The sequence below is a fragment of the Meles meles genome, chromosome 5 (assembly GCF_922984935.1).
Source record: "Meles meles chromosome 5, mMelMel3.1 paternal haplotype, whole genome shotgun sequence".
NCBI classification, from domain to species: domain Eukaryota; kingdom Metazoa; phylum Chordata; class Mammalia; order Carnivora; family Mustelidae; genus Meles; species Meles meles.
In genome coordinates this window covers 76,613,365-76,638,374 of record NC_060070.1, presented here as the reverse complement: position 1 = coordinate 76,638,374, position 25,010 = coordinate 76,613,365, and the positions used below count along the sequence as shown (strand labels likewise).

The 25,010-nt window shown below is 40.5% G+C and overlaps 1 protein-coding gene across 10 annotated transcripts in view; it reads left to right on the top strand.

Annotated features, from left to right (window-relative positions):
• NCOA7 (nuclear receptor coactivator 7) overlaps positions 1 to 25,010 on the top strand; it is a 158,703-nt gene that overhangs the window by 60,513 nt on the left and 73,180 nt on the right. For 9 of the 10 annotated variants that reach the window (XM_046004337.1, XM_046004339.1, XM_046004341.1 and 6 more), the window contains one exon: positions 20,574 to 20,794. In XM_046004337.1, the coding sequence (XP_045860293.1) occupies positions 20,574 to 20,794 (221 nt within the window). Of the gene's footprint in view, positions 1 to 1,771; positions 1,977 to 20,573; positions 20,795 to 25,010 lie in introns of all 10 variants that reach the window. The other variant, XM_046004343.1, reaches the window with a different exon arrangement.

Here is a 25,010-nt window from a genome sequence, read left to right as displayed (position 1 = left end):
TTCTGAAAATTCAATTCAGTGCTTTCTTTGACATTACAATTCCTGTAAAACAATGAATATAGAAGAATATAGAAGAACTAATTTACTGATGGAGAATACCTGCTTTTTTGTGTGTATAGTAACTCACTAAAGAATAACAGTTGATAAATGGAGACTTTTAGTTTTTATCCATGCCACTGTGAAATTGTATATATGGGTTAAATACTGAAACTTGCTTTTTTATCGATTGGAGATTTATTGTCTAATCCATAAAAACAGCAATGAAACTTCTCTTTATTTGATTTTCATTTGAACTGTGGCTAATATACTCTCTGCAAAGAATCTCTACAATAGTTAAAAACATATTTATTTTCCCCCATCTTATGCAATATCGTTGCCATTACATTTTGGTTTTCTTCATAAGCCTTCTTTAATCTCAGCCAAAATACAGTCCAGCTGAGTTTTCTTATAGTTTACCAAAGGAACATGGGAATCCACAGGAAATTTCATTATTATTATTCTAATGTTATAAGGGTTTAAAAAGTTTTATAATGCGTATTTAAAAGGAATCCCTGAGATCAGACCACTTAAAACTTTATAAATAAATGCAAATCTATGAGAAATTACCTTGCTTTTTATCAACTATTAAAACTCCGAGTGTAAGTTCTTGGTACAAAATTGCTATTGGAGAGGGTGGTTTGATGACTCCGTTAGTGACATATAATGAACTCTTTTTTACCTCTGTGTGATGAGAGACATAGTACGTACAAAGAAGAATTAATGATAAGGAAGTCCAGTTTTCTTTATTTGGGGGAAGGAGGCAGGTATTTGAATAGTGGGGAAATTGTTAGGTCTTGCCTCTCAAAACATCTTATATTATTCTTTGAATTAATAGATTGGTATTGGGTGAAGTTTGATTTCTGTCATTTGAAGGGTATAGAGCAGCTTCCCTTGATATGAGGTCCCTTTTAGTCTATGTGGCATGGTCAAATTCAAGAGTTTTATCAATTTGTGAAATTTGACACAGATAAAACTCAGCTTGTCATTGGCCCACTTTATCATTCCAGGACTAATCTTTGTTCATTTCCTTATTTGTTTATGATTTCATTCATTCATTTGTCCCCCACCTTATTCTACAAGGATTTGAGATACCTTATAAAAATTACATGTGCGTAATCCACCTGCAACCACCCTTGTTTTGTCCACTCCCAGCTTTAAGTCACGTCCAAAGAAATAAGCACAACAGAGAAAATAATTCAGATATTTACTTCAACTCTCAAGAAACCTCCAAAAGGGTAGTTAATTCTATTTGATGGAACTTTTTTTAAAACCTTCTTTCGCCATCTGAACTTTTGCATGGCTGTTGGCTATTTTACCAGACTCCTTCCTTTTTCTTGACCCTGAACTTCATGCTATTAGTTGTGTAGTTGTTCAGAACTACTTCCGTGTCCAGTGTTAGGAAGGGATCCCATTTTCAGGGCACCCAGCTGGCTTAGTCAGAAGAGCATGCAACTCATGACCCCAGGGTCATGAGTTGGGTATAGAAGTTACAGTCAATCGGTAAGTTATCCAATAAACATACACACATAAGTACGTACGTTAAAAAAAACAAAAACAAAGGGACTTCTTTCCACAGTTCTCCCTGTTCATGAGTAGAGCACATACTGGTTTTCCAGGTGTCAAAACCCTTCCTCACCCTTAACCCTAAAATTATGTAGGACCTCACATCCAATTTAAAGGAACACTAAAAAGATGTGGTAGTCGTATCTGTTATTAACATTCATAAATGCAGTTTATTGCAGTGAAAATGCCAAGAGAGGACATGATGCCAGTATAGGACTCAGTAAAAGATATTCTGCAGTGGCCGACATAACATGGTTCAAGACTGCAGCGCTCTGATGATCTGAATTGACCCAAGAATAAAACTTTACGCTGCCTGGAGCAAAAAATGCGAACACTGACCTAGAGACCAAAGTGGTGATGGAAACGAGTGGACAGTAAGTGGTAACTGCCAGCCTCCGATTTTGGTGCACTGTGGGGAAGGGGGACTGGGGCCTGGTGATGACAGCATGTGCCTTTTCCAAGGAGGGAAGCTGCTGTTGCTTTGTTCCAGCCTGGCTGGCCAGGCGGGGCCCAGGACCAGTGCTATCATGTCTGCGCATTCTTCAATGTGAGCCTGAAATCTGCCTTTTTGTGTGAAATATCCTCTTTTAAATGCTGTCTTTTAGTCATTAGGATTTTTAAAAAGTGCTTGTGGTCCAAGCAGAGCATACCAGCAGGCACTTAGTCACATCTCTGATTGAGAAAAGGGTAGCCTCCTTGTTTTTTGTACGAATCCATCAGTCTCCCTTTCATCTTTTCTGATGTCCTCAGGATTGGTGTTCTAGCGAAGTCTAGAGTCTGGTGTTCTCTGATTCTCAACATCAACTAGGTATCCAACTCTTCAAGTCCATTCTGACCCTAACAGGCCCTGAGTCAGTGTCAAAGGCACAGGTTTAAGAGCTCAGTCCCTCGGGATGGTCCTCACTTCAGATGCCATTCATTACGTCCTGAATCCCCAGTCACCCACACTCATGTCCAGCTTGGCTATACATTTGGGAGTTCCTGGATCCCACCTCAGGTCTGACAATTCTATAACAAGTCACAGGACTCAGGAAAACACTTTGCTTACCTTTACTGATTTACTATAAAGCATGTAATTCAGAGCAGCCCAATGGAAGAGGATGCGTCGGGCCAAGTGTGGGAGTGGGAGGGGCAGAGCGTCTGTGCTTCTCTCTGGGCCTGCCACCCTCCTAGCACCACTGTGTGTGATCACCGGACCAGAAGCTCTCCAAACCCTGTCATGTAAAGGTTTCTATGCAAGTGTCATTGTAGAGGCATGACTGACTGAATCAGGGTGCTAGTGATTGAACTCCATGTCCAGCCCCTCGTCCCTCTCCAGGAGTCTGGAGATGGGGCCAAAATTTCCAATCGCCTAATCAAGGCTTGGTGTTTCTGGTGTCCACTTCCTGTCCTGAGGCTGCCTTAACGGCCCCCCACCTCCTCCACAAACAACAGGAGTCATTTATTAACACACAAAAGATATTCTTACCACTCAGGAGATTTGAAGTGTTTTAGGAGCTGATGCCAGAGCAGGGAGGGACAAAGACCAGGCATTTATTTTTTATTACAACACAGGGGTTCTTTTTTGGTTGGTTAAGAGCAAACTAGTACCCTTGAGAGATGACCACCCTTGAGGCTTTTTTTGAAAAGCCCAACCAAGGCTGCCATGTGGTTAGGAGGTCATGCCCCAGAGACTGGCCCTCAGAAATATGAAAGCAAGGCCAAGGTTTTTCTTTAAAAATCTGTTTTGGTGTGCCTTTACATATGAATGAACAACCTCAGAGTTCGACAGCAATTTTAGAAGGGAAAAATTTCGAAGTAGATATTACTAGTCTTCCACCCCCTGAATCCTATTTTTGAGCAATGTCATTTCCCAAGGATATGGACAGTATGTATCAAGTACAAAAAATACTCTTAAGAAATTGAATGGACATACTGGATGTGAGCCAACTAAATTGAGAGCATCTGCCAAAATAATTTTTCAGATTTTATACCTGATAATACATTATTCTTTCTGAAAATACCTATAATGACAGGAAGAGTTATGAAGCCACTTCTAATTTATAGCATTGAGATAACATTATCATAAAAGAAGAAGCATATGTGTGTGTCTAAAATTATTCAAAGGCAGTTAAAAATTATTAGAATATATTTTAAAAGTTGGAAGGAGGAAGAGAAGTTGAGTTAGAACATATTTCTAATTTTATGCCACTCATAATTGTTTTCCTTATCAGGACATTTCTGCTGATCACTAATGTTATGTTTCACTCATGAGGCTTTTAGGAGAGTATTAACTTATATACTAAATTGGTTATTTCTGGACTGTATTTTTTAGCTTTTATTTTCCTCTATGTTTCTATAGTTTAAGTAGTTAGGAGGGAATAGATTAAGAATCAGAGAATAAAATCACTTTATTTCTGCTGGGAAAATTTCAAGTAGCCCTGCTTTAGTTAGTTGCTTGTTTTGCTTCAAGAAATTAAATTTTTTTTTTGTTTTTCCAGAAGAATCGTGTCTTTGAAATGTATTGCTGCTATGCTGAAATATGTATGTCATTGAAATAGATCCCGGTGGTGTCACTGGGGAGTCCAAGCATGTGATTGGTTTTGAATTTAAAAAAAAATTTTTTTTAATTGTTATTCAAAAAGATTTCTGCACAGTAAGGAGCTCCAATAAAAGGAAAAATATTTGGAAGACTTCTTCAGCTTTGTAGGTGACTATAAACAGTGAAAGACTGATTTTAGTGATGATTGAAGTGATCAAATACGAAAACAAGATTTAACCCTTTGGAAATCCAGCCTGTTAAAATTTTCCTTCCAATATCCCCATCTCCGAGAGGCTGAAGGTCCCCAAGCATAAAATGAAAGCTCATGTCTGTAATATGTGCACTGCATCTTGAGACTTCAGGATCATTTTAAGTAGACTTTTGGGTTTTGCTTTAGAAATAACATGTTTACTACCACTCACTGCAAACAGTGAACTTCTCTGAGACCTTGTAATGATTTGAACATGGGATATAATGTTGAGTTTATAATTATTTATATCACACATGCTAATATAGCCAGTGTGGTAGACTGAATAAGTACCACCAAAGATAGCCGGCTCCTGATGACAGAATTTGTGAGTGTTACCTTATATAGCAAAAGAGACCTTGAAGATATGAGTAAATTAATGATCTTGACATGGGGGGATTATCCTGGATTATCTGGGTGGGCTTCAAAATGTGATCTAGGTGTCCACTACAAAGGAGGTGGAGGGAGGTTTGACTACAAGAGGAGGAGGCAGGGAGACACTCAAGCCAGAGACGGTGCTGCTGTCTTCGGAGCTGGAGGAAGGGGCCACAAGGAATGCAGCCCTGCAGCTGATTTTGGACTTCTGACCTCCAGAGCTGTCCAAGAATAATTGTGTGTTATTTTAAAACCCAAGTTTGTAGTAGTTTTTTACAGTAGACATAGGGAACTAATAGAACCCCTTAGTTTAACTGTATTAAGTTAAATAAACCACATGCAATACATGGTAAAGCAAAAGAAATTTAACAGTTTATTCTTTGTCGCTTGGTAACATCTCTACTTGCAGGTTTTGGGTAAGTTCTGTGTTGCTGTGTTTATCAGCTTATCCTTGATGGAAAAGCAGTAAAATTCCCAGCATGTAAATACCATAGTTACAGGACTTTGCTGATTCCTCTTGGCACAAGGCACTTCTCTTATCACCTGGAGCAAGTTCCCTTTTCTGCTTCCCTTCCTTGGTTTATAGCTGAGTTCTTTATTACCGTGTCAGTGCCTCTGATTTCCCTGTAACTTTTTCAGGCTGTGACTCAGCATCCTGACTTTTTAGAAGAAGGAACCAGACTCCCACATGGGCAATCTATATATGCAACAAAAGCCTGTCTTGTTTCATAAACACAAGGCAAACACAGTAAACATTCGTTTCATGGCAGTCCCATTGTCAGCTCGGTACTGAGGAGGGACATGTAAGGTTCTCTGAATGGCCCTTAAGGGGCAAGAGACCTAATGCCAGGTCTCTTCTGAAACTGTGACACTTTTGCATCCATTCCCGGCACCTGCCCTTTGATTAGCAAAGTCCCCTATGAGCTACTGATCCCATCACTGTTTTCATAGAAATCCTAAAAAGGGGAACTTTGGTATTTTGTCCCGGATTGGCATTCCATTTAGCAATCTGTATTAGAATGCATTTATATTTTGAGACCAAGGAAAATTCCATTATGTGTTTATGTGCTCACCTATGTGGGTATATCGCTAGTTATTGAACTCAAAGCCGGAGGATCTCTTTTTCTAACTGAATCGGTGTTTCTGGAACCTGAGTATTTCCATTCTGACTGATTAATTTTCTTTGGTGGGGCCTGGGGGAAAATCTCATTGTCAAAATTAGACAAAGTGAGGAAGAGAATGTGCATCTCAGAGGTTGGCCCTAGAATCAGGTACATTTATAGACTTTTCTAGGGATTATTCCCAAGCCTTTTGGTTTTATTTGATCATAATTCTAAGAGGAATTTTCATTAAGTGAGTGTTTTTGTTTTTAACTGTCTTCCCCCTCTGGCATGAAGTTAAGATGTTATTTGGCACATATCATAGTTGGGAATTTGCAGTGGAAACTGAAATCTGGCCTTCCTTTTGTGAAAACACAAAATGAAATATTAGAAGGGATATTCGGCTAAAAATAATAAATAGCTTGTACTGGTGACTAAATTCATAGCAGAGTTAGATTAATATTTATGTATAGCAAGAAAAATAATGTGAGCACGTGATAACATCTAGAATTTATCAAATACCTTCCTTGATGTGTTAAAGTGCTTTAGATGTTAACTTATTTTCTTGGATCCTGAGATATCCCCAAGTGATGGCAATAGCTTCAGCACAACAAACAAGTAACTTCTGGTTATTGAGCCCTTGCTGTGGGCCAAGCGCAAGTTGTGTGCAATAGTCATTGTATGCTTTCTCTGTGCTGCTTAGTTTAGTCATCACAAAAAAGCCATCTGAGGCCATTCTGTCCCTTTGAAGCCAAGGAACCTGAGTTTAGATTTGGTAACTCATCCAAGGATGCACACCAGGAAGGAACAAATGAGGCTTCAAATACGACTGATTCTGGCCCATAGGCTCAGCTCATTTCGTGATGACACTCCATTTCCCTGAGTCTGGAAATGGCAAGAGTCAGGTTCCGGCAACCAGGAGAAAACAGCTTAGGCTCTGAGAGCAGTGCAATGACGGGACAGCCAAGAGCAAGACCCATGAGGTAGTCCCCACCGAGGGCAATAGCCCAGCTGTGTGTGGTAACCGAGGGAGAGGGGCTGCATTGCAGGATTTCCCCGTGGTAGCTGGACTCAGGAGAAAGAATAAACCACAAGCAGATTTGGCCAAATGTTGCCATAGCTGTGGATATTTAATTTTACACATTTATTAGCCTGATCATTACAGAAGCAATATATGATTGTTGTACCAAAAATACCAAATTATATAAATGTGAAAGTTGTCCCCCTTCCTCTGTTGACCATTTTCTCATACCCTCATATCTAAACGCATGTACATATATATCGAAATGGGATAGTGCTGATTTGAAAGGGTTTTGCTTTGTTTTTTGTTCTCTTTCACAAAAACAGGGTCAAACTGCAATACTGTTCAATAATTTTTTTCATGAAAGACTATTACATCTATTATCTTTTATGTGAGTACTCCTATTTCCCTACAGAGGCAATTTTGAGGAAAAATATTTGTATTTTTTTTTGTAAAGATTTTATTTATTTATTTGACAGACAGAGATCACAAGTAGGCAGAGAGGCAGGTAGGTAGACAGGAGAAAGCAGGCTCCCTGCTGAGCAGAGAGCCCGATGTGGGGCTCGATCCCAGGACGCTGGGATCATGACCTGAGCGGAAGGCAGAGGCTTTAACCCACTGAGCCACCCAGGCGCCCCGAGGAAAAATACTTGTATTAAAGAAGACTGCAGATAACTCTTGAACAACACGAGTTTGAATGGTGCATACACTTATGCCCAAAATTTTTTCAGTAAACACAGCACAGTACTGTGAATGCATTTTCTCTTCCTTATGATTTTCTTAATAACACTGGCTTTTCTCTAGCTTACTTTGTTGCCAGGATACAGTGTATAATACATATAACATAGAAAATATGTTAATTGACTGTTGATGTTATCAGTAAGGCTTCCAGTCAACCGTAGGCTATTAGTAGTTAGGTTTTGGGGGAGTCAAGAGTTATATGTGGATTTTTGGCTATATGGGAGTTGGTGCCCCAACCCCTGCCCTGAGTCATTCAAGAGTTAGCTGTATTTTAGAGGGGTGGGCAAATGGGTGAAAGTGGTCAAAAGGTACAGACTTCCAGTCATAAAATAAATCCTGGGGATGTAATGTATGGCATGGTGACTAGTTAATACTATTATATCGCATATTGGAAGTTATTAAGAGATCTTAAAAGTTCTTATCACAAGAAAAAATTTTGTCACTGTGGTGACAGATGTTAACTAGACTTGTTTTGGCAATCATTCCACAGTATATACTAAGAGCCAACCATGATGTTGTTCACCTGAAATTAGTATAATGCTTATGTCCATTGTATCTTGAAAAAAAAAGATGCAGGGCAGTCCCATACAGTTTTCTTGGTTAGAGCTTGGACCTGACTTGCTTGTATACTTCCAGTAATGGGGACGCTACTTTATGGAGCAGCCAGTTCTGTTATTGAATTGCTCAGTTAGGATGTATACATACATACATACATACATACATACATACATATGTGTGTGTGTGTATATATTATATATATTTAAAGCTTTTATTTATTTGAGAGGGACAGAGAGCATGGGCAGGAGGAGGGCCAGAGGGAGAAAGAGAAGCGGCTCCCCACTGAGCAGGGAGCCGGATACAGGGCTTGATCTCAGGACCCTGGACACAGGACCTGAGCCAAAGGCAGATGCTTAACTGACTGAGCCACTCAGACGCCCCCTAGAAAGTTACATTGAACTAACCTTTGTTACTCTGTGACTTCCTCTCCTTCATTAATAGGTTCTCTGGAGTTCCACAGACCAAATCTCATTCCCTCTTCACCTGTAACTGAATGAAATAGGACAAGAAGGGGTATCCTTAAGGAAGATGAAAAAAAACAATAACAAAACTGAAAACAAAAACAAGTAAAAAGGAGATGATATTTTTCTCATGGTTGATCCATTCTGACATTTTCTACTTTTCTTCATGGAGCTGTTGCTTCAAATCATAGAGCAGTGCCTTTTTTGCCTTCTATTTTTTTTTTTTTTTTTTTTTTTTTTTTTTTAGTAGCCTTTGTATGTCAGTGGTTCATGTACAGTGGTTCATGCATCAGTGGTTCCAAGTTTGCCTCTGGACTTTCCCAGGGATGGAAACTGCAGTGAAAGGAAAATGTACTCAGATGTGCGGAGCACAGGGAAGTACAGTCTGGGGAAGGTTTAGTTTGGATTTAAAAGATTTTTTTTTTTTTAACCTCAAAACTGCTTCAGCACATTTCTCATCCAGCTAAGTGTAAACAGTAGGAGCCAGACCAAAGCTTGAAAATCCTGTCATCAGCCTCTTGCTTGTTTTACCTTAGAAGTGCCGGAGGGTTCATTGTGTTTTCGAAGCAGATCCCATCTGATTACACAGAGAGCCACGCCTAGAGTTGAAATCTTTCCTTCCTGCGAGCATGTTCTCCATCAAAACCCACTAGATTGCCAGTTACATCTCCCCGAGATAGTTCATAGAATTTCCAAGGTCCAGTGAATTTTATTTTAAATCAAGATACATATCTTGATATGGCCGCGCCTGGGTGGCTCAGTGGGTTAAAGCCTCTGCCTTCAGCTCAGGTCATGATCCCAGGGTTCTGGGATCAAGCCCCACATCCGGCTCTCTGCTCAGCAGGGAGCCTGCTTCCTCCTCTCTCCCTGCCTGCCTCTTTCACTAGTTGCAATCTCTATCAAATAAAGAAATAAAATCTTTAAAAAAAAAAAAAGATACATATGTATGTGTAGAACACCTGTAGTCATGGACCTGGGAGGCCCTGAAACTTCCAGCTCACACCTTGCTTTGTGAATTCCTGCACACTCGACTGTGCCCTGTGGACGTAGAAATATTGGGGTTCAGTGCCAAGGGCCAAGAAAGAATCCTTGAGATGTCTTTGGTGCAAAAAGGTGGTTTTATTAAAGCATGGGGACAGCACCCATGGGCAGAAGGAGCTGCACTGAGGTGGTGAGAAGTGACTGATTATATAAGATTTTCTGTCCTGTAGAGCGGGGAGGGTGATGTTAGGGCTTCTGGAAATTGAGCCTCTAGGCTTTTGGAGATTGTCTTCTTTTTTGCTTGTAAATCATTAAGACAGTTGCAAACTGATGGAGACTCCTATCTGCCTGCCTGTGATCTCTATCAGTTAACCATTTGTTTTTCCCTTTCCTTTGTTTTAGAGCAGCTAGGAGTGCCTGAGGAATGTCACAGGTATCCCACCTGGGGGAGGGATGCAAGGTGTTAGGTTTGTGCTTTGGGTTTAGCTTGCTTTTTTGCTCCCTCATCATTTACAGCCGCCCCCCCCCCCCAACAGTCTTGATCCTTAAATCTTTAAGGTCATTGAAGGTGGAGGGTCTCACTCTCTGTAGCTTCTTCCTGCTGAGTAGGGGTATAGAGATATCCCCACCTGTGGGTCAGTATTAGCCAGGGAACATAGAGTGGAGTTGCAAAAGGGGGAGGCAGTTGAATCCAACTCAGTTAAGAAGCACCTCAGTACATCTTAAGGAATCTTTGGGAATCATCTGTGGACGTGAGGTCATTGGAGATGGAGTCTTAGCGCCAAGCAGAGAGACACTGAAAAAGGCAACAGACTAGGATTAATATGGCTATAAGAATGAGAAGTCCAACAGGGAGACCCTTAGTAGTTGACTGTAGTCGTCCCCCAACTCAGGAACTTAATCCCTGAAAGGGAGAGAAGGATTTCGTGGAGCCTCAGTTTGGGTATTCAGATTTTTCATAGCCCTGTGCCATGTTTGGGACAATCTGGAATGCATACATAGCACTGGATTTTTATCATGGCCCAAGTACTGCCTTGTGCTGCCGCTAAAACGTCTGATCCCGTTCTATCTTGTAGAACTGTTTTATGATTGAGTTCTTTCAGTGTTTCATAGAGAAATGCTATTTTGAGTGTTATTTAGGGCTTTGTGTACTTACTAAAAGTGTCCACGTGCCAAATGACATCTCCAGTCCTAAAGAGGGAACAAAGTTGGATGCTAGGTGGCCGTACGAATTAAACATAGAACATGCCCACTGTTGTTTTAAATTTGGAGGGTTGGCTGTGTTGGTAATAGCCTTAATAATGTGTCCTTGCATCCAGGCAAAACCCGGAGTCTAGCGGCCTAGCCAGCCTGGGGGAGCCAAGGGCACAAGTTAGAGCTGCCCAGCCATTGGGTCCTGTTAGAAGTCAGCCTCTAATTATAGGCCTCCTCCAGCTGCAGTCCGGGTATCAGGGGCTGTTTGGTTTTGGAGGGCCTCCTTTCCAGAGGAATGTGGATATCAGGCCGAATGTAGATAGTAATTGGTTTTTAAGGCCGGAGCTATTTGCTGAGCTATTTGTGCAATAAAAGATGGTTCGTTATTACTTCGTAGGGCCTGAGGAAGTCCAAATCTAGGGACAGTTTCTCTTAGCAAAGTTTTTGTCACCTCAGTGGCCTTTTTACACACATGAGTAGCCGGGTATAAGCCCTGTGTTACCTTCCATTGGTTATTTTTAGGTGTAAGATTTTTTTCCCTTATTATTAACAAGCCGGTCCTATGCATTTTTGAAAATCCTCATTCCTGGGCTGTGAATTTTTCGGTCTGATAACACTGGAGTTATGGACTTCATTGGGGTTAATATTCACGGATTTGACGCTACCTGCTTGGCCGCACAGTCTGCCAAATTGTTTCCTTCAGATTCTAAGGTCATACACCTTTGATGTCCTTTGAGGTGGATTACAGCTCCCTCCGTAGGCAGGCGTCCAGCCTCAAGAAGAGTCAGAATTTCAGGCCCATATTTGATTGGGGAGTTATGGCTTGATAATCCCGTTCCTTCCTAATTGCCCCATGGGCGTACAGCACTAGGAGGGCATATTTGGAGTCAGTATAGGTAATAATTTTGAAGCCCTTTGCCAACTGTAAAGCACAAGTGAACACTGTTAACACTGTTTTTGGACACAGGTATTTGCTGGGAGGACCCTGGCCTCTACGGTCTTGAGACTGACGGACTGTGGCATACCTAGCTATTCTGTCCCCGTTTTCCATGAAACTAGTGCCATGTAAACCGGCTGCTGTCTGCATTTCTGTAGGGGAATCTCTCAAGTCTGGTCAAGTCTAGACTGAACAAGATCACTAATCTCTAAGCAGTTACATTTTAATGTGGAAGCACCATGATCAGGCCCAGGCCAAGAGTAGCTGGGTTTAAAGTTTGACAGGTTTTAAGTATTACTTCAGGTGTATCTGTAAGCATAGCCTGGTATTTAATAAGTCAGCCTCCCATTATCCATTGGTGGCCTTTGGTCTCTGAGACGCTCTGGACCTGACATGGAGTCATTACAGTCAGGGACTGTCCCGTAGTGGGGTTTGAGGTGGTGTCTACCAGGAGGACTCTTGCATGCTCCACTAAAGCCTCTGTTTGGAGTTTTACATTAATAGAGGTAGTTCCTGGGACAAATATGATTAAGGAATAAAACCATTAAGAAACTCTATTTATTTGGGGTCTAGCCTTAATATTCCTAATTATAAAGAGTCACTGGCAAGTGGGAGAAGACTTGTCTCAGGAGATAAGGGCATCCCCAAGTGCATCATCTAGTCCAGTCATAAGAAAAGTGGGGTCATCCATTCTCTCCACAAGCCCATAGTTAACCCTAAGGAGTGGGATATGCTCTGGCTTTTAAGGAGTGATTTTGTCATCCCAGCCACACAGAATTGGTCAAGGTGATAGTTGAAGTCCTGGACCTAGGGTACCCCATGGCCTTGGTCCTGTTTCCTACAGAGGAGATCTAACTGGTGGATGGTACTGAGGCCATGAGGTGCTATAGGAGATCAGTCGTTTCTTAAATTTTGCAATCTGAGTTATTTCCAGTGGGTTAAAAGGCATTCCAAGGGAGAATCCTTGGGAACTGAAGAAGAGAGAAGATCCCATGCTCGTAGGAAAGTAGAGAAGGTCCATTTCCAAGAACCCTGCCCCTCTCCCTCTGACTCCTGGGTGGCATCCCATGCAGAATGTCCAAGGTTCCCGGTGTCAGAACAACCCAACGAGTCCCTTGAATGAAATCACTATGATCAGTGCCCTGCCATTAAAGGCCCTGGAGGAGGGAATCATATCCCCTGTCCCTGCTTCCCCATTGCATTCTAGCTACAAAATGGGGGCCAACAAGTGGACTGAGATACTGTGTCTTGTCTTGAAGATGATGCTACCAAGGCCTTGCCTTATCTTGCCTTGCCTTGAAGTCTGTGCCTTATTTTGCTTTGCCTTGAAGAAGCTACTGTTTTTAACCCTTGGAAAACACTAGAAAACTTTTACAAGGAGAAATTACCGAATTTTGTAATTTAAGCAGTTAGTAGGGAACATTGATGGAAAACAGTCAAGATAGAAATTCATGATGGTCTGAGTGACCTTCCAACACATGTAATTCCTTAGAGCTGAGTTCCCTAGGAAATGGCCTCCTGTTGGTTTTTTTTTTTTTTAAGATTTTATTTATTTATTTGACAGAGATCACAAGTAGGCAGAGAGGCAGGCAGAGAGAAAGGTGGGGAAGCAGGCTCCCTGCTGAGCAGAGAGCCCGATGTGGGGCTCCATCCCAGGACTCTGGGATCATGACCTGAGTGGAAGGCAGAGGCTTTAACCCACTGAGCCACCCAGGCGCCCCCCCGACCCCGTTGGGTTTTAATTCAGTCGGGTACTGGTTTTGTCTGGCTTTGGGGCGGGGGGGGGGGTGGTGTGTGTGTGTGTGGCTCATTGCTGGACTAGAGATGTGGAAGAGATCACATTAGACCAATGAGGAGGAAACCTTACATGGGAGTCTCAAGACTGGTGGCTGTCCTGGTGGACTTCAGTGGCGAGGTGGCGGTCCCTTGCTCAAGACAGACAACTTTGTATAGGAACAGGAATAAATAGATGGCATCAGGTTTCTGGGTCTTACTACCATTCTGGCCAGGGAACTAACTTCCAGCCACAAGTCAGACTTTCTCCTCCCTGTAGAGCCACGGGCTAGTGGATTGCATGCAGCCTGAGCAATGGACATGAAGGTGTTCCAATAAGACTGTACTCTTTGAAAAGCCCCTCAACTGAAAGTAAAGGAAGAGAAGAGAAAGGATTCACCACTTTGCACCATGGCTCAGAGTCCAGATGAGAAGACTAAGACCCGTGTTCAGATGCCAAATGATACGGAAATGTTGGGATCGGGAGCCCAGGGCCAAGAAAGAATTCTTGAGATGTTTGGTGCAAAAAGGTGGTTTTGTTAAAGCACAGAAACAGCACAGATGGGCAGAAGGAGCTGCACTGGGGTTGTGAGGATGGCTGATTGATTATATAAGATTTTTTATCTTGTAGAGAGAAGAGGGTAATGTTAGGACTCCTGGAACTTGAGCCTCTAGACTTCTGGAAATTGCTTTTTTTTTTTTTTTTTTGCTTGTAAATCATTAAGACAGTTGCAAACTGATGGAGACTCCTGCCCTGGCAGCCTGTGATCTCTATCAGTTAACCATTTGTTTTTCCCTTTCCTTTTTCTAGTGCAGCTAGGAGTGCCTGAGGAATGTCACATGTATCCCACCTGGGTGGATGGGGGTGGGTGGGGGTTAACTTATGGTTTATGCTCAGCTTGCCTTTTGCTCTCTCAACATGCCCAACATGCCCAACATGCCATGACTTTGGGAAAAGGCCCTAATTTTTCTCAGCCTTCCTTATCTGTAATAGGAAGATAAGATTGCCTACCATGCTGGGCTTTTGTGAAGGAGGGATAGTATTTGTATAGTACACAGCATGGTGTCTGGTTCATTAGTCAACTCAATAGTAGTTTCTGTTAGAAGACAGCTCTTTCAAACTTCTCATAATTTTTTTTTAAATTTTATTTATTTATTAGAGAGAGAGAGATAGCAAGCAAGAGCACGAGCAAAGTGGGGGAGAGAGAGAGGCAGACTCCCCACAAAGCAAGGAGTCTGATGCAGAACTCAATTCCAGGACCCTGGGATCATGACCTGAGCTGAAGGCAGAGGCTTTAACCTACTGAGCCACCCAGGAGCCCCACACAATAAGCTTTTTTATTTTTATTTATTTATTTATTCATTCATTTTTAAATATTTTATTTATTTGACAGATAGAGATCACAAGCAGGCAGAGAGAGAGGAAGGGAGGCAGGCCCCCTGCCAAGCAGAGAGCCTAATGCGGGGCTCAATCCCAGGACCCTGGGACCATGACCAAGTGGAAGGCAGAAGCTTCAACCCACTGAGCCACCCAGGTGCCCCTCAATAATCTTTTTTAAAGAGCAAAACTTGATTTTTAAAATTTGGCAATATGTGTTAAATTACTATGGTAAGGAAGAGAAGAGACTTCAAAGACCAATAACTTTAAAAAATATTTTTCTGACAGCTAATATTTATATGTGGTGTAAAATCAAAAGGCACAAAAGAGAACACAATGAAAAGTCAATTTTCTTATTCTGTCCTTCCCCCTTGCTACTAACTTTTGCTGGAAACTCAACTTTACCGTTTTTTTCATGTGTACCCTTGTAGACACAGTCTGCGCATTAACTACATAAGTTGAAGTAGTCAGTGGTTTCTATCTTCACCCTTCCCTCTAGTCTCTTGCTAATAGGGCTAACTATTAAATCAGTAGCTCTAAGTCAGTACTGTCCAACACTTTCTGGGATAAAAGAAGTCTTCTCCGACGTGGATGGAACTAGAGGGTATCATGCTTAGTGAAATAAGTCAATCGGAGAAAGACAACTATCATATGATCTCCCTGATATGAGGACATGGAGAAGCAACATGGGGGGTTAGGGGGATAGGAGAAGAATAAATGAAACAAGATGGGATTGGGAGGGAGACAAACCATAAATGACTCTTAATCTCACAAAACAAACTGGGGGTTGCTGGGGGGAGGTGGGGTTGGGAGAGGGGGAGGGGATTATGGACATTGGGGAGGGTATGTGCTATGGTGAGTGCTGTGAAGTGTGTAAACCTGGCGATTCACAGACCTGTACCCCTGGGGATAAAAATACATTATATGTTAATAAAAAAAAAATTGGAAGGGGAGGCGAACCATAAGAGACTATGGACTCTGAAAAACAACCTGAGGGTTTTGAAGGGTCAGGGGTGGGAGGTTAGGGGAACCAGGTGGTGGGTAATAGGGCACGTTTTGCATGGAGCACTGGGTGTTGTGCAAATAATGAATACTGTTACGCTGAAAAAATAAATTAAAAAAAAAAAGTCTTCCAAAAAAAAAAAAAAGTCTTCTCTATGTTTGTCACCCACCATGGTGCCCCCTAGCCCATAAGTCTGTTAAGCTCTTGAAACGTGGCTCTTGCAATTGAAGAACTGAATTTTAAACTTCTATTTCATGTTAATTATATTTCATAACCGCTAGTGGCTGGCAAGCTGTGACCATATTGGGCAATGCTGTGCTAGATATTTATGTCTGCGCACTTACTAGGTGACCAGAACTATGTGTTCTGACTACGTGTGCGGAAACACATGGACCTCAAATTGTGGAATTAGGGAAAGAGTTATCTAGAACTGCTAATTTAATATTAATTAAAGAAGTCTATAGTTCAATACATTTTAGATTATATGTGGCAAATATATTTTCTTTTTAAGTCAAGTATCTAATTAAGATGTTTCTTTTTGACACATGCTCCTAATTAAGAAGATGGTGAAATGTCATGTTTGTAGGAGAGCCCTGGCTACTAGCGCAGATCTCAGCCAGATCAGAACAGAGCCCTGGTTTTCTGCTCATTCATTTGTTTCTGCATTCCAGAAATCCTTCCTGAGTACCTCATGTGTACCGAATGGCATTTTAACAAAACCTAGACAAATCCCTGCCCTCAAGGAGCTCTCACTCTAGGGCTCACAGCCTTTCTGTGCTTTATTGCCTTGGATGTTGGAAGCAGCAAAAGAGACCTCTGCAGAGACAAAGCAAGGAACTTGCTCAAGGCCCTGGCTCTGATTGTTGCCAGTGAACTTTATTTCCTTTAGGAAAGGAAAAAGCTTCAGAGGAAAACAGTTTTCATTCAACCACTGAGATTGTTTTATTTAGCAGAAATACCTTGTTTTTTTCCTTCAGTCTGCTAATTCTGGGTTGGGTGCTATTTTTAATTTTAAAATTTCAATTAAAAAAGCCAAGAGATTCCAGAATCAGTTCTTTAACACTCCTTTATGATAGGGAAGGGACAAATAAGCAGCTCAGAATCCTGACTGCCAGCCACTCTGCCTCATTCTTCTGCGTTTGGGGAAGGTCTGTGATTTCCCCAACCTTCTGGCATTCCTGGTCTCTCTCCCAAACCGTGACTACTTCTTAGTGTTAGCATTTCATTTGATATAAATTCTATGCTTTTTACCTTTCTGCATTCTCAATATTTTTAATATGAACACATATGAATTTCACAATAAAATAAAGAATAATTATCTTGTAAAAAATAGTCCAAAGAGATGATGAAAACCTGAAATGATTCACTGGGTGCAGCAGAGATCAAGAAGAGAAGGTGAATTTGAGAGGGAAGGATTTAGGAAACAGAACCGATAGGGCTTGGTTAGAGTAGTAGGAGGAGATTGAATAATAAAACTTGTTTTAGGGGCACCTGGGTGGCTCATTGGGTTAAGCCTCTGCCTTAGGCTCAGGTCATGATCCCAGGGTCCTGGGATCAAGCCCTGTACTGGGCTCTCTGCTCAGCACAGTCTGCTTCCCATCCCCCATCTCTGCCTGCCTCTCTGCCTACTTGTGATTTCTGTCTGTCAAATAAATAGATAAAATCTTAAAAAAAAAACTTGTTTTATGTAATTATGATTTCTTTTAAAGAAAGATAAATGCAACATAACAAAATAAAGAGGGTTTTGGACTCATATTCGTAGCTATCAAATATAAATATGTCTCATTGTTTACAGTTATTCATCTGCTGAACATGATTTGCTAAGTATTTTTTTGGTTCACAATATAAATGTACATTTGGGCTCATTTAAAAAAAACTTGGTTTATTTTCTTGTGTAACCTTTTTTTTTTTAGTTTACCTTAATTTGGTGATAACAAAACCCTTTTCTGAGAATGTCTTACCATGATAGATACTGACTTGCAGAAAAACAGAGAAGGCTTAAGGGGGAACGTTTGAAGAGCAATAAATATACCACATAAGTCAGATGGCAGTTAATTCCTTCTTAGACAAGGCCTTAAAAATGTATTCTCTGCTTTGAAGGAAGGATTTTACAGTGGGCTTCCCAAACTCACGTCATAAGATCAGAATGTTTTGGTATGTTGATAAACTCCAGAGAAACAAATTCTCATGAGTACTCTAGTCAAATCAAAAGATGTAGCTGACTGTAAAATTAGTGAAGTATTACATTGGATTCTATTTTCTGTTAAACAAGTTTGGTATTGCTATTTTCTAGCTTTTTTTTTTTGGAAAAAACAACTACTTTTGGCTGTGAGTGTTTAGAGTAATGGTCTGTGCAGAACAGGGTCAAATGAATAAAACAATGTATCTCATTTTGGTATTTCCACGTGTGAAAATCAGCCTTTAATGAGATGTCCCCAGACAGTGCTACTGTTCATCAAAACATGTGCCCTAGATCTGAGTGAGTTTAATTATCACGGGGACCGGGAAATGAGGACGTTTAAATCAACTTAAAGTGGAAAAATCCAGAAGAGGAAGAAGCAGTATATTTCAGGCTGCATAGAATTATTTTTTGACTCCTCTTTTCTCTCTTCCCAGAAGGAATGATTTTTGGAAGTGGGCAGGTTCATCTCAAGCATGTTTTTGAGAAGATCAGATCAGCCATACCCAGCTTTTTGGACACAGGGGTCAGCTCTTTGCATAGACCTCCCTAAGTGAAGTGCTGGTTTCTGTATATTTCTAGGCTACTGCATACTAATTTCAGCCTCACATAGTAATCTTGCTCAAGAGAGAAATTGTTTTATTAAAAACCTTAACCGACAACATGGAGCCACCCACTCTTACCAGAAATAATTAATAATAATAATAAATAGTTTAAAATCTGAGGTTAGAAAATAAAAACATGTCTGTTGAATAGAAGTCCTTTTTATGAATCCCCAGTTTGATTTGGTTTGGTTTGGTTTTTAATGAGTAAGCATAAAAAGATAGCTAAACTGAGAGATGGGGAGTGTATTCATCTGTGGTTTGTGTCCAGCTGTCCTTTATCCTAGGTCATATACTCGTTTAAACTTGTTTATTAGCCAGTGAAAATCTAAGAGCTTGGCTGCTAAATGTTCAATGAATGATAGCCTAGTTGAAATATTTTGTTAGAATATGACACCTTATTTCCAAAGCTGAATGTGTCGTGTATCCTTAGTTCTCATGTCATTATATGATTTTTGTCATATGAGGGGATATTATTTCTGTTTCTGTTCATTTGTGTTATATATTGACGTAGATTATCTCAATGTTAGTAAAAGACCCTGTTAAATAAGGGTCTCTTATTTAAACAAGGGACCTATCCAAATTGTTAAATGGGTTTATTCAATGTCAAAAAGCAAACAAGCTTAGTCCCTTTATTATCCTATAGGTATCTCATTTTTCTCCCAGAACATTTCCTTATCCTTGCCCGACATCGAATTGTGTAGATAGATGCTCAAGAGAGCAAAGGAACTAACACATATGTGTAAGAGACCATGTGTAAACAGAAAGGGAGCAAGCCCAAAGAGGCCTAATTAAAACTATTTATGTAGGAGCAAGACTGACATATGCTAGAGGCCAAGACCCCGGTTTTTTACGTTCTGGTAAGGTGAAGGCATTCTTCAGAAGGGCTGGTAAGTACAGAGTGACACATCAATTAGAGTGAGACATCAATTGGAAAATATTTTGAGTTACTGGATTTCAGCAAAGTATAGTGAACTTCATCTCTTTGACTTAGGGGTGAGAAATTAAAAACATGAGATACGTTAACTACGTTATCAGTCAGCTGGTACATTAGTGATCATAATGATCACATCATCTAGTGTCATTGCGGCGTTTTGTCTCAGGGGTTACAGCTCTTCCTTCAGTGCCACTGTGATGTGTATAAAGGAAAAGAATCACGCAGACCTGAACCGGCTTGCCAAACTGTTACATAACTCCGTGTGTGAATCAGTTATAAAGGATTTATTTTTACAAATGTGTTTGCCCATTGAAAACGGGAATCTCTCTCTCTCTCTCTGGTTTTTTTTGTTTTGTTTTGTTTCGTTTTTTTGTTCGTTTGTTTTGTGATGTAACACTGCAAACATGGCAGCCATATATTTTGATTAAGAAAATGTTCAACAGGGGCGCCTGGGTGGCTCAGTGGATTAAGCCGCTGCCTTCGGCTCAGGTCATGATCTCAGGGTCCTGGGATCGAGCCCTGCATCGGGTTCTCTGCTCCGCAGCGAGCCTGCTTCCTCCTCTCTCTCCGCCTGCCTCTCTACCTACTTGTGATCTCTCTCTCTGTCAAATAAATAAATAAAATCTTTAAAAAAAAAAAAAGAAAGTGTTCAACATTTAATAGTCTGTAGAAGAATCTAGTCTTTCCTCAGGCCCAGAGGATTTTTTTCCTGATAATTTTCTGAGACGTTAAGTATTGAGGATGTAAAGCGGAGGAAATGCTACTGGTCTCCATGTAAGAATTTTTAAGTGATTAGAAAAGAAAAAATTAGCAGGAAAATGTGATTGACAGTAATATAAAGAATGTGTGTTCCGTATCGGTTAATTAGTTTCTGAAAGCCCAAGAGCATGAAACTAATGTAATTCCTCCTAGAAAAGCATTTCTCCAATGTTTTTCCTTTTCCCCCCCCCCCCTCCTTCCTAGATTGAAAAAGAAAAAACAAGCCAAACAAAATGCAGAGACAGCCTCAGCCATTGCTACGAGGACCCACACTGGAAAAGAGGATGCTAAAGCGGTCATTTTAGAACAAGACAAGGGCAACATTGCTGTAGAAGAGGAATATATTACTGACGAGAAAAAAAAGAGAAAAAATAATCAGTTAAAGGAGATCAGGCGTACAGAACTAAAGAGATATTATAGTACTGGTGAGTATTGGTGGCAATTCTGCAGTATTTTCATTTTAAAAATGTATCATAGAGGCGCCTCAATCCATCAAGTGTGCGACTCTTGATTTCAGCTCAGGTCATGATCTCAGGGTTGTGAGATGAAGTCCACATTGGGCTCTGTAGGGCGTGGAGACTGCTTAAGGTTCTCCCTCTCCCACTCCCTTTGCCCCCGCCTCCCTTCTCTCTCTCTCTAAGAAAAATCCCCAAAAGAAAGACAACTAGTAATTCTTAAAAGACTGTTAATTTATAACTGCTCATCATTATAATAATAACAGCAGCTTATTGAGAGCTATGATATACCACGCACCCTTGTTTTACGTACATAGTCTTGTATAAAAGGATAAGAGGGACATAATTCAGTGTGTCTCATCAGACTTTGTGTTTCCAGGATCCAGCACCTAGTGTGTGCTAATAAATATCTATCCAGTCACCTTCCCTGTTTGAGAAATATTTTTCTTGATGTATACAGACATCTTCCGTACACACATTTTCCGTCAGTATGTTGCTAGAAATGTGTGAACTGTTGCCAAACAGTTGGGCAATAGAAATATCAGCTGGGCAATATCAGCTGGGCAATAGAAAATGGCAGAGACAAGTCCTAACATCCATCGGTTAAAAAAAAAAAATACCACAACTTGGGAGTTTTAGTTAAGGGATTTTTGGGGGGGGTTTTTTTTTTTTTTTTTTTTTTTAAGGAATCTCTAGATGTGGTGTGGGACTCGGATTCTCAACCCCGAGATCAGGAGTCACATGCTCCACCAGCTGAGCCAGCCAGGCGCCCCTAGTTAAGGGGAGTTTTGAAATAAGTGTGCAGTATTGTAGAGTTTCTCAGAATATTCCCTGTGCTGGAAACCATATTAACAGAAGCGGCATAGCTAGCATGGTGGAGGCGATAGCCCTGCTTTTCAGGGATCCGTGTCACACCGACTGCTCCTATCACATGCAGGGCTGGAGTGTGTGCAGAGGAGAGTGCAAGGAACAGGAAGTGGGAGTCAGACCTTGCTGTGGCATGCTGGGTACTGTGTACTAAGATTGCTAGGCTAAGGGACAAGACGGGGTCTCAGAACGGACTGCAGGACAGTATGTGATATGGGCTCTTGTAGCAGATTCTCCTGGGGGCCCCACATTTGGTCACAGTTAATGCTAACCAGAGTTCCTGGAAGACAGATCTTGTCTCCATGTTTAATAGAACTTTCCAGCAGTGCTCATCAGAGATAAAATGGGCTGCCTCTGGGGGGCTAGTCAGGGTGACTTTGCAGGCACTGTTCCAGCAGAAGGCAGATGAGGTATCTGCTGTGGCGGGTGTGTGGTTTGTAGCGGTCCATTTGGGGTTATATCGTGTATGCACGATAATGTGATTATATCATGTAGTACAGAGCTTAACCGTTGCTTTCAGTCTCAAGCCACTTAGCATTTTATCAAAAGCTGTAACTGTCACCTACTGAAAGGAACTTCTGTGTGAATCTCATTAATAGACTTCCCTCAAAATTTAAAGTGTTGAGTATTATCCCTTCTTTCCAAAAAGAGGAAGAGGATTAAGGAAAATGGCATTTCTCATCTTCTTCTACATATGAGTTGTGCACATTGGAGATTTGGAAACGTGTGGTTTTGAAGAGTTGTGCAGCTTAAAATATTATCTTTTTTTCACCCTTATTGTAAATGCTATTGCTTAGTGAGTATTTTGAAGTGGAGACATTTGCTCTGTAGGATTTCCCTGGAAGATGCTGATAGAGTCCTGTTGACTGAGGTTTCTTTTAGTCAGGATGCTGTACTAACTGTAGACGCTGTGTTAGGATAGCTTTCCAACGTGCGGCCCTGTTTCACGTGTAATGCTTTGAAACCGAAACCACACCCTTCATTCTGGCCTTTACTTATCCAAGTCTCACTTGACTTCAAAATCAGCTCAGTCATCATTTCTTGTAGGAAGCCCTCCCTGCCCATGGCTAGCTTAGGCTCTCCTTCTGCGTTGTCATTATGGACTTATTTATCTGCTTTCCTGTTTATGGGCTGTCATCACATGGACCCTGTATCATTAGCTTGGTGTAGTATTTGAGTTACGGGTGTTCTTTAAATGTGCATCAAGGGTATGAATTAATAATAGGTGAATGAATACTGTTTCCGTAAGCTTAAGTTTCATGAAAATTCTGGAAGGATATAGGTCAGAATTAGTCTGATTTCCTTTGGTCGTGGTAAGTAGAGATGCCATCATAGCTTTTCATCTCTCAAGAATGGCGATGATAATTGGTTTGGACCCATGTGGGCAGGTTTGCTTGATCTGACCTGCTGTAGTCCCCCCCAAGTCCCATCCTGGGTGTTGTTCCATACCACTAGGTGGGGCAGTAGGCCTCAAATTAAGAGTAATCCCATTTCTAGTGCTTTTGGTGGCTCTAGTCTGAAAAGAGACACTAAAATGGGAGGTTCTCGTCAGCCACGTTAAGGATTTGGACTTTCTTGGAGTCACTGGGGTGCTATTGGAGGAATTGCATTAACTCTGTGTTTTACGATGATAAATCTGAGGACATTGGGTAGAAATCAGCTTGAAGTCAGGTAATGCTGGTTGGAGACTGGGGAAGAAGGGAAAGGCACCCGACGAAGAGATTTTGCTCATAGATTCAGCAGTATTTGGTGACCATTCTAGGGTGTGAGGGACAAAATGAACAGAGTTAAGAGTTGACAAACTGGAAAACTGAAGAAGGAAAAAAGAGTTCAGTGTGTTTGTGTTTGGAGATGTTTTTGAGGTACCAAGTGAATTTGTCTAAAGGGACCTTCATTTCAGGTGAGAGGCCTAGAAATTGCTACTTAAAGGTATGACATAAATCCACACATGTAAGAGAAGAAACAGGGACCTGTACAGAGTCAAAAACAAAAAGTTAATGGGTGACAAATGATAATGAATATAGAAAAACAGACTAGAAGAACCTGTAACAATATGTTGATAACCGTTTTCTCAGAGTACAGAAATTGCAAGGGAGTTTTGTTTTCTTCATTTTTTTTTACATATTAAATATTTACCATTATTTTTAATGTTAATCAAAAAATACAGAAAAATGAATAACAGAGTAAACCCAAGGGGTTTGCAAAAAGAACATTTTAATATAAGGAACAAAATAACATTTTTACTTGTTGAATTAGATTTATCTGTGCCTCATGTAAGCCTCTGGCAACAATTCATTGCTATCTCTTAAGATTTAGACAAACACAACAGTTAAATACCTATAAAAGATGTTATAGAAAGATCGAATCACTGCACTTGCCCCATTGTAACAAAATGGTGCAGATGCTAAAAATGTTTTGTTTCTGAGAGTGGAGCAGAAGAATGGAAGTGAAGTAATTGCAGGGAGGCAGATGGCATCAGATAAATCTAGATCCAACACCTAATGTAGCACCTGGCACACAGTAAACATCTCCAGACTTCCCCCAACCCACAAAAATTTCTAGAATATGTGAAGGCAACTACCATGCTCACACTGTTACTGATACATAGGAGTCTTTCTAAACTTGTGTTTATTTATGTGAACTCTTAAGGAATTGTTTGGTAATAGTGCATCTCAGGATATTTTTCAAAATTAGCTATTATCATTAAATTGACACAGTTATGTTGAAATGTGTACATATGTATCTTTTGTCTCATCAATATTATAGTGTCCAAATATATTTAACAGCATGATTTATATCAAAAATTCTTTCATAGTAAAGGAATAAATTATTCCTTAATTTAGAATAACACACATCCTTCCTTTTGTCGAAGTGGAGATGGGAAGGGGAATGTTACAAAATGGGTAATGTCTCATAGGAAAGTTCTTTAACTGAATCATAGGTGTGCAGGTACAAGATGTGAAAAAGATGGAGAAATTTTATAAATGAGGGACACAAGCCTAAATTGGGATAAAATATATTATTATTATTTTGTAGTGTTTTAGCATAAAAGATTAATACTAAAAATCCTGATAGTGAAGTAGACATTTTAAGAGAATTGGGAGGTTATTTTCTCAAACAGAAAACACTTAAGTAAGAGTGTAGCCAGTTTTGTGATTATCATAGTCAAAGATTTATGTAGAAAGAAAACCTCTGTAGGATAAAGAATGAATTTAGTTTTCAATAATGAATCTGTAATGTCTCTATTAATCATTTCAAATCATGGCTTTTCCTCCTGAATTCAAAAAAAACTTAAGAATAAAATAATAAATGAAGTTCT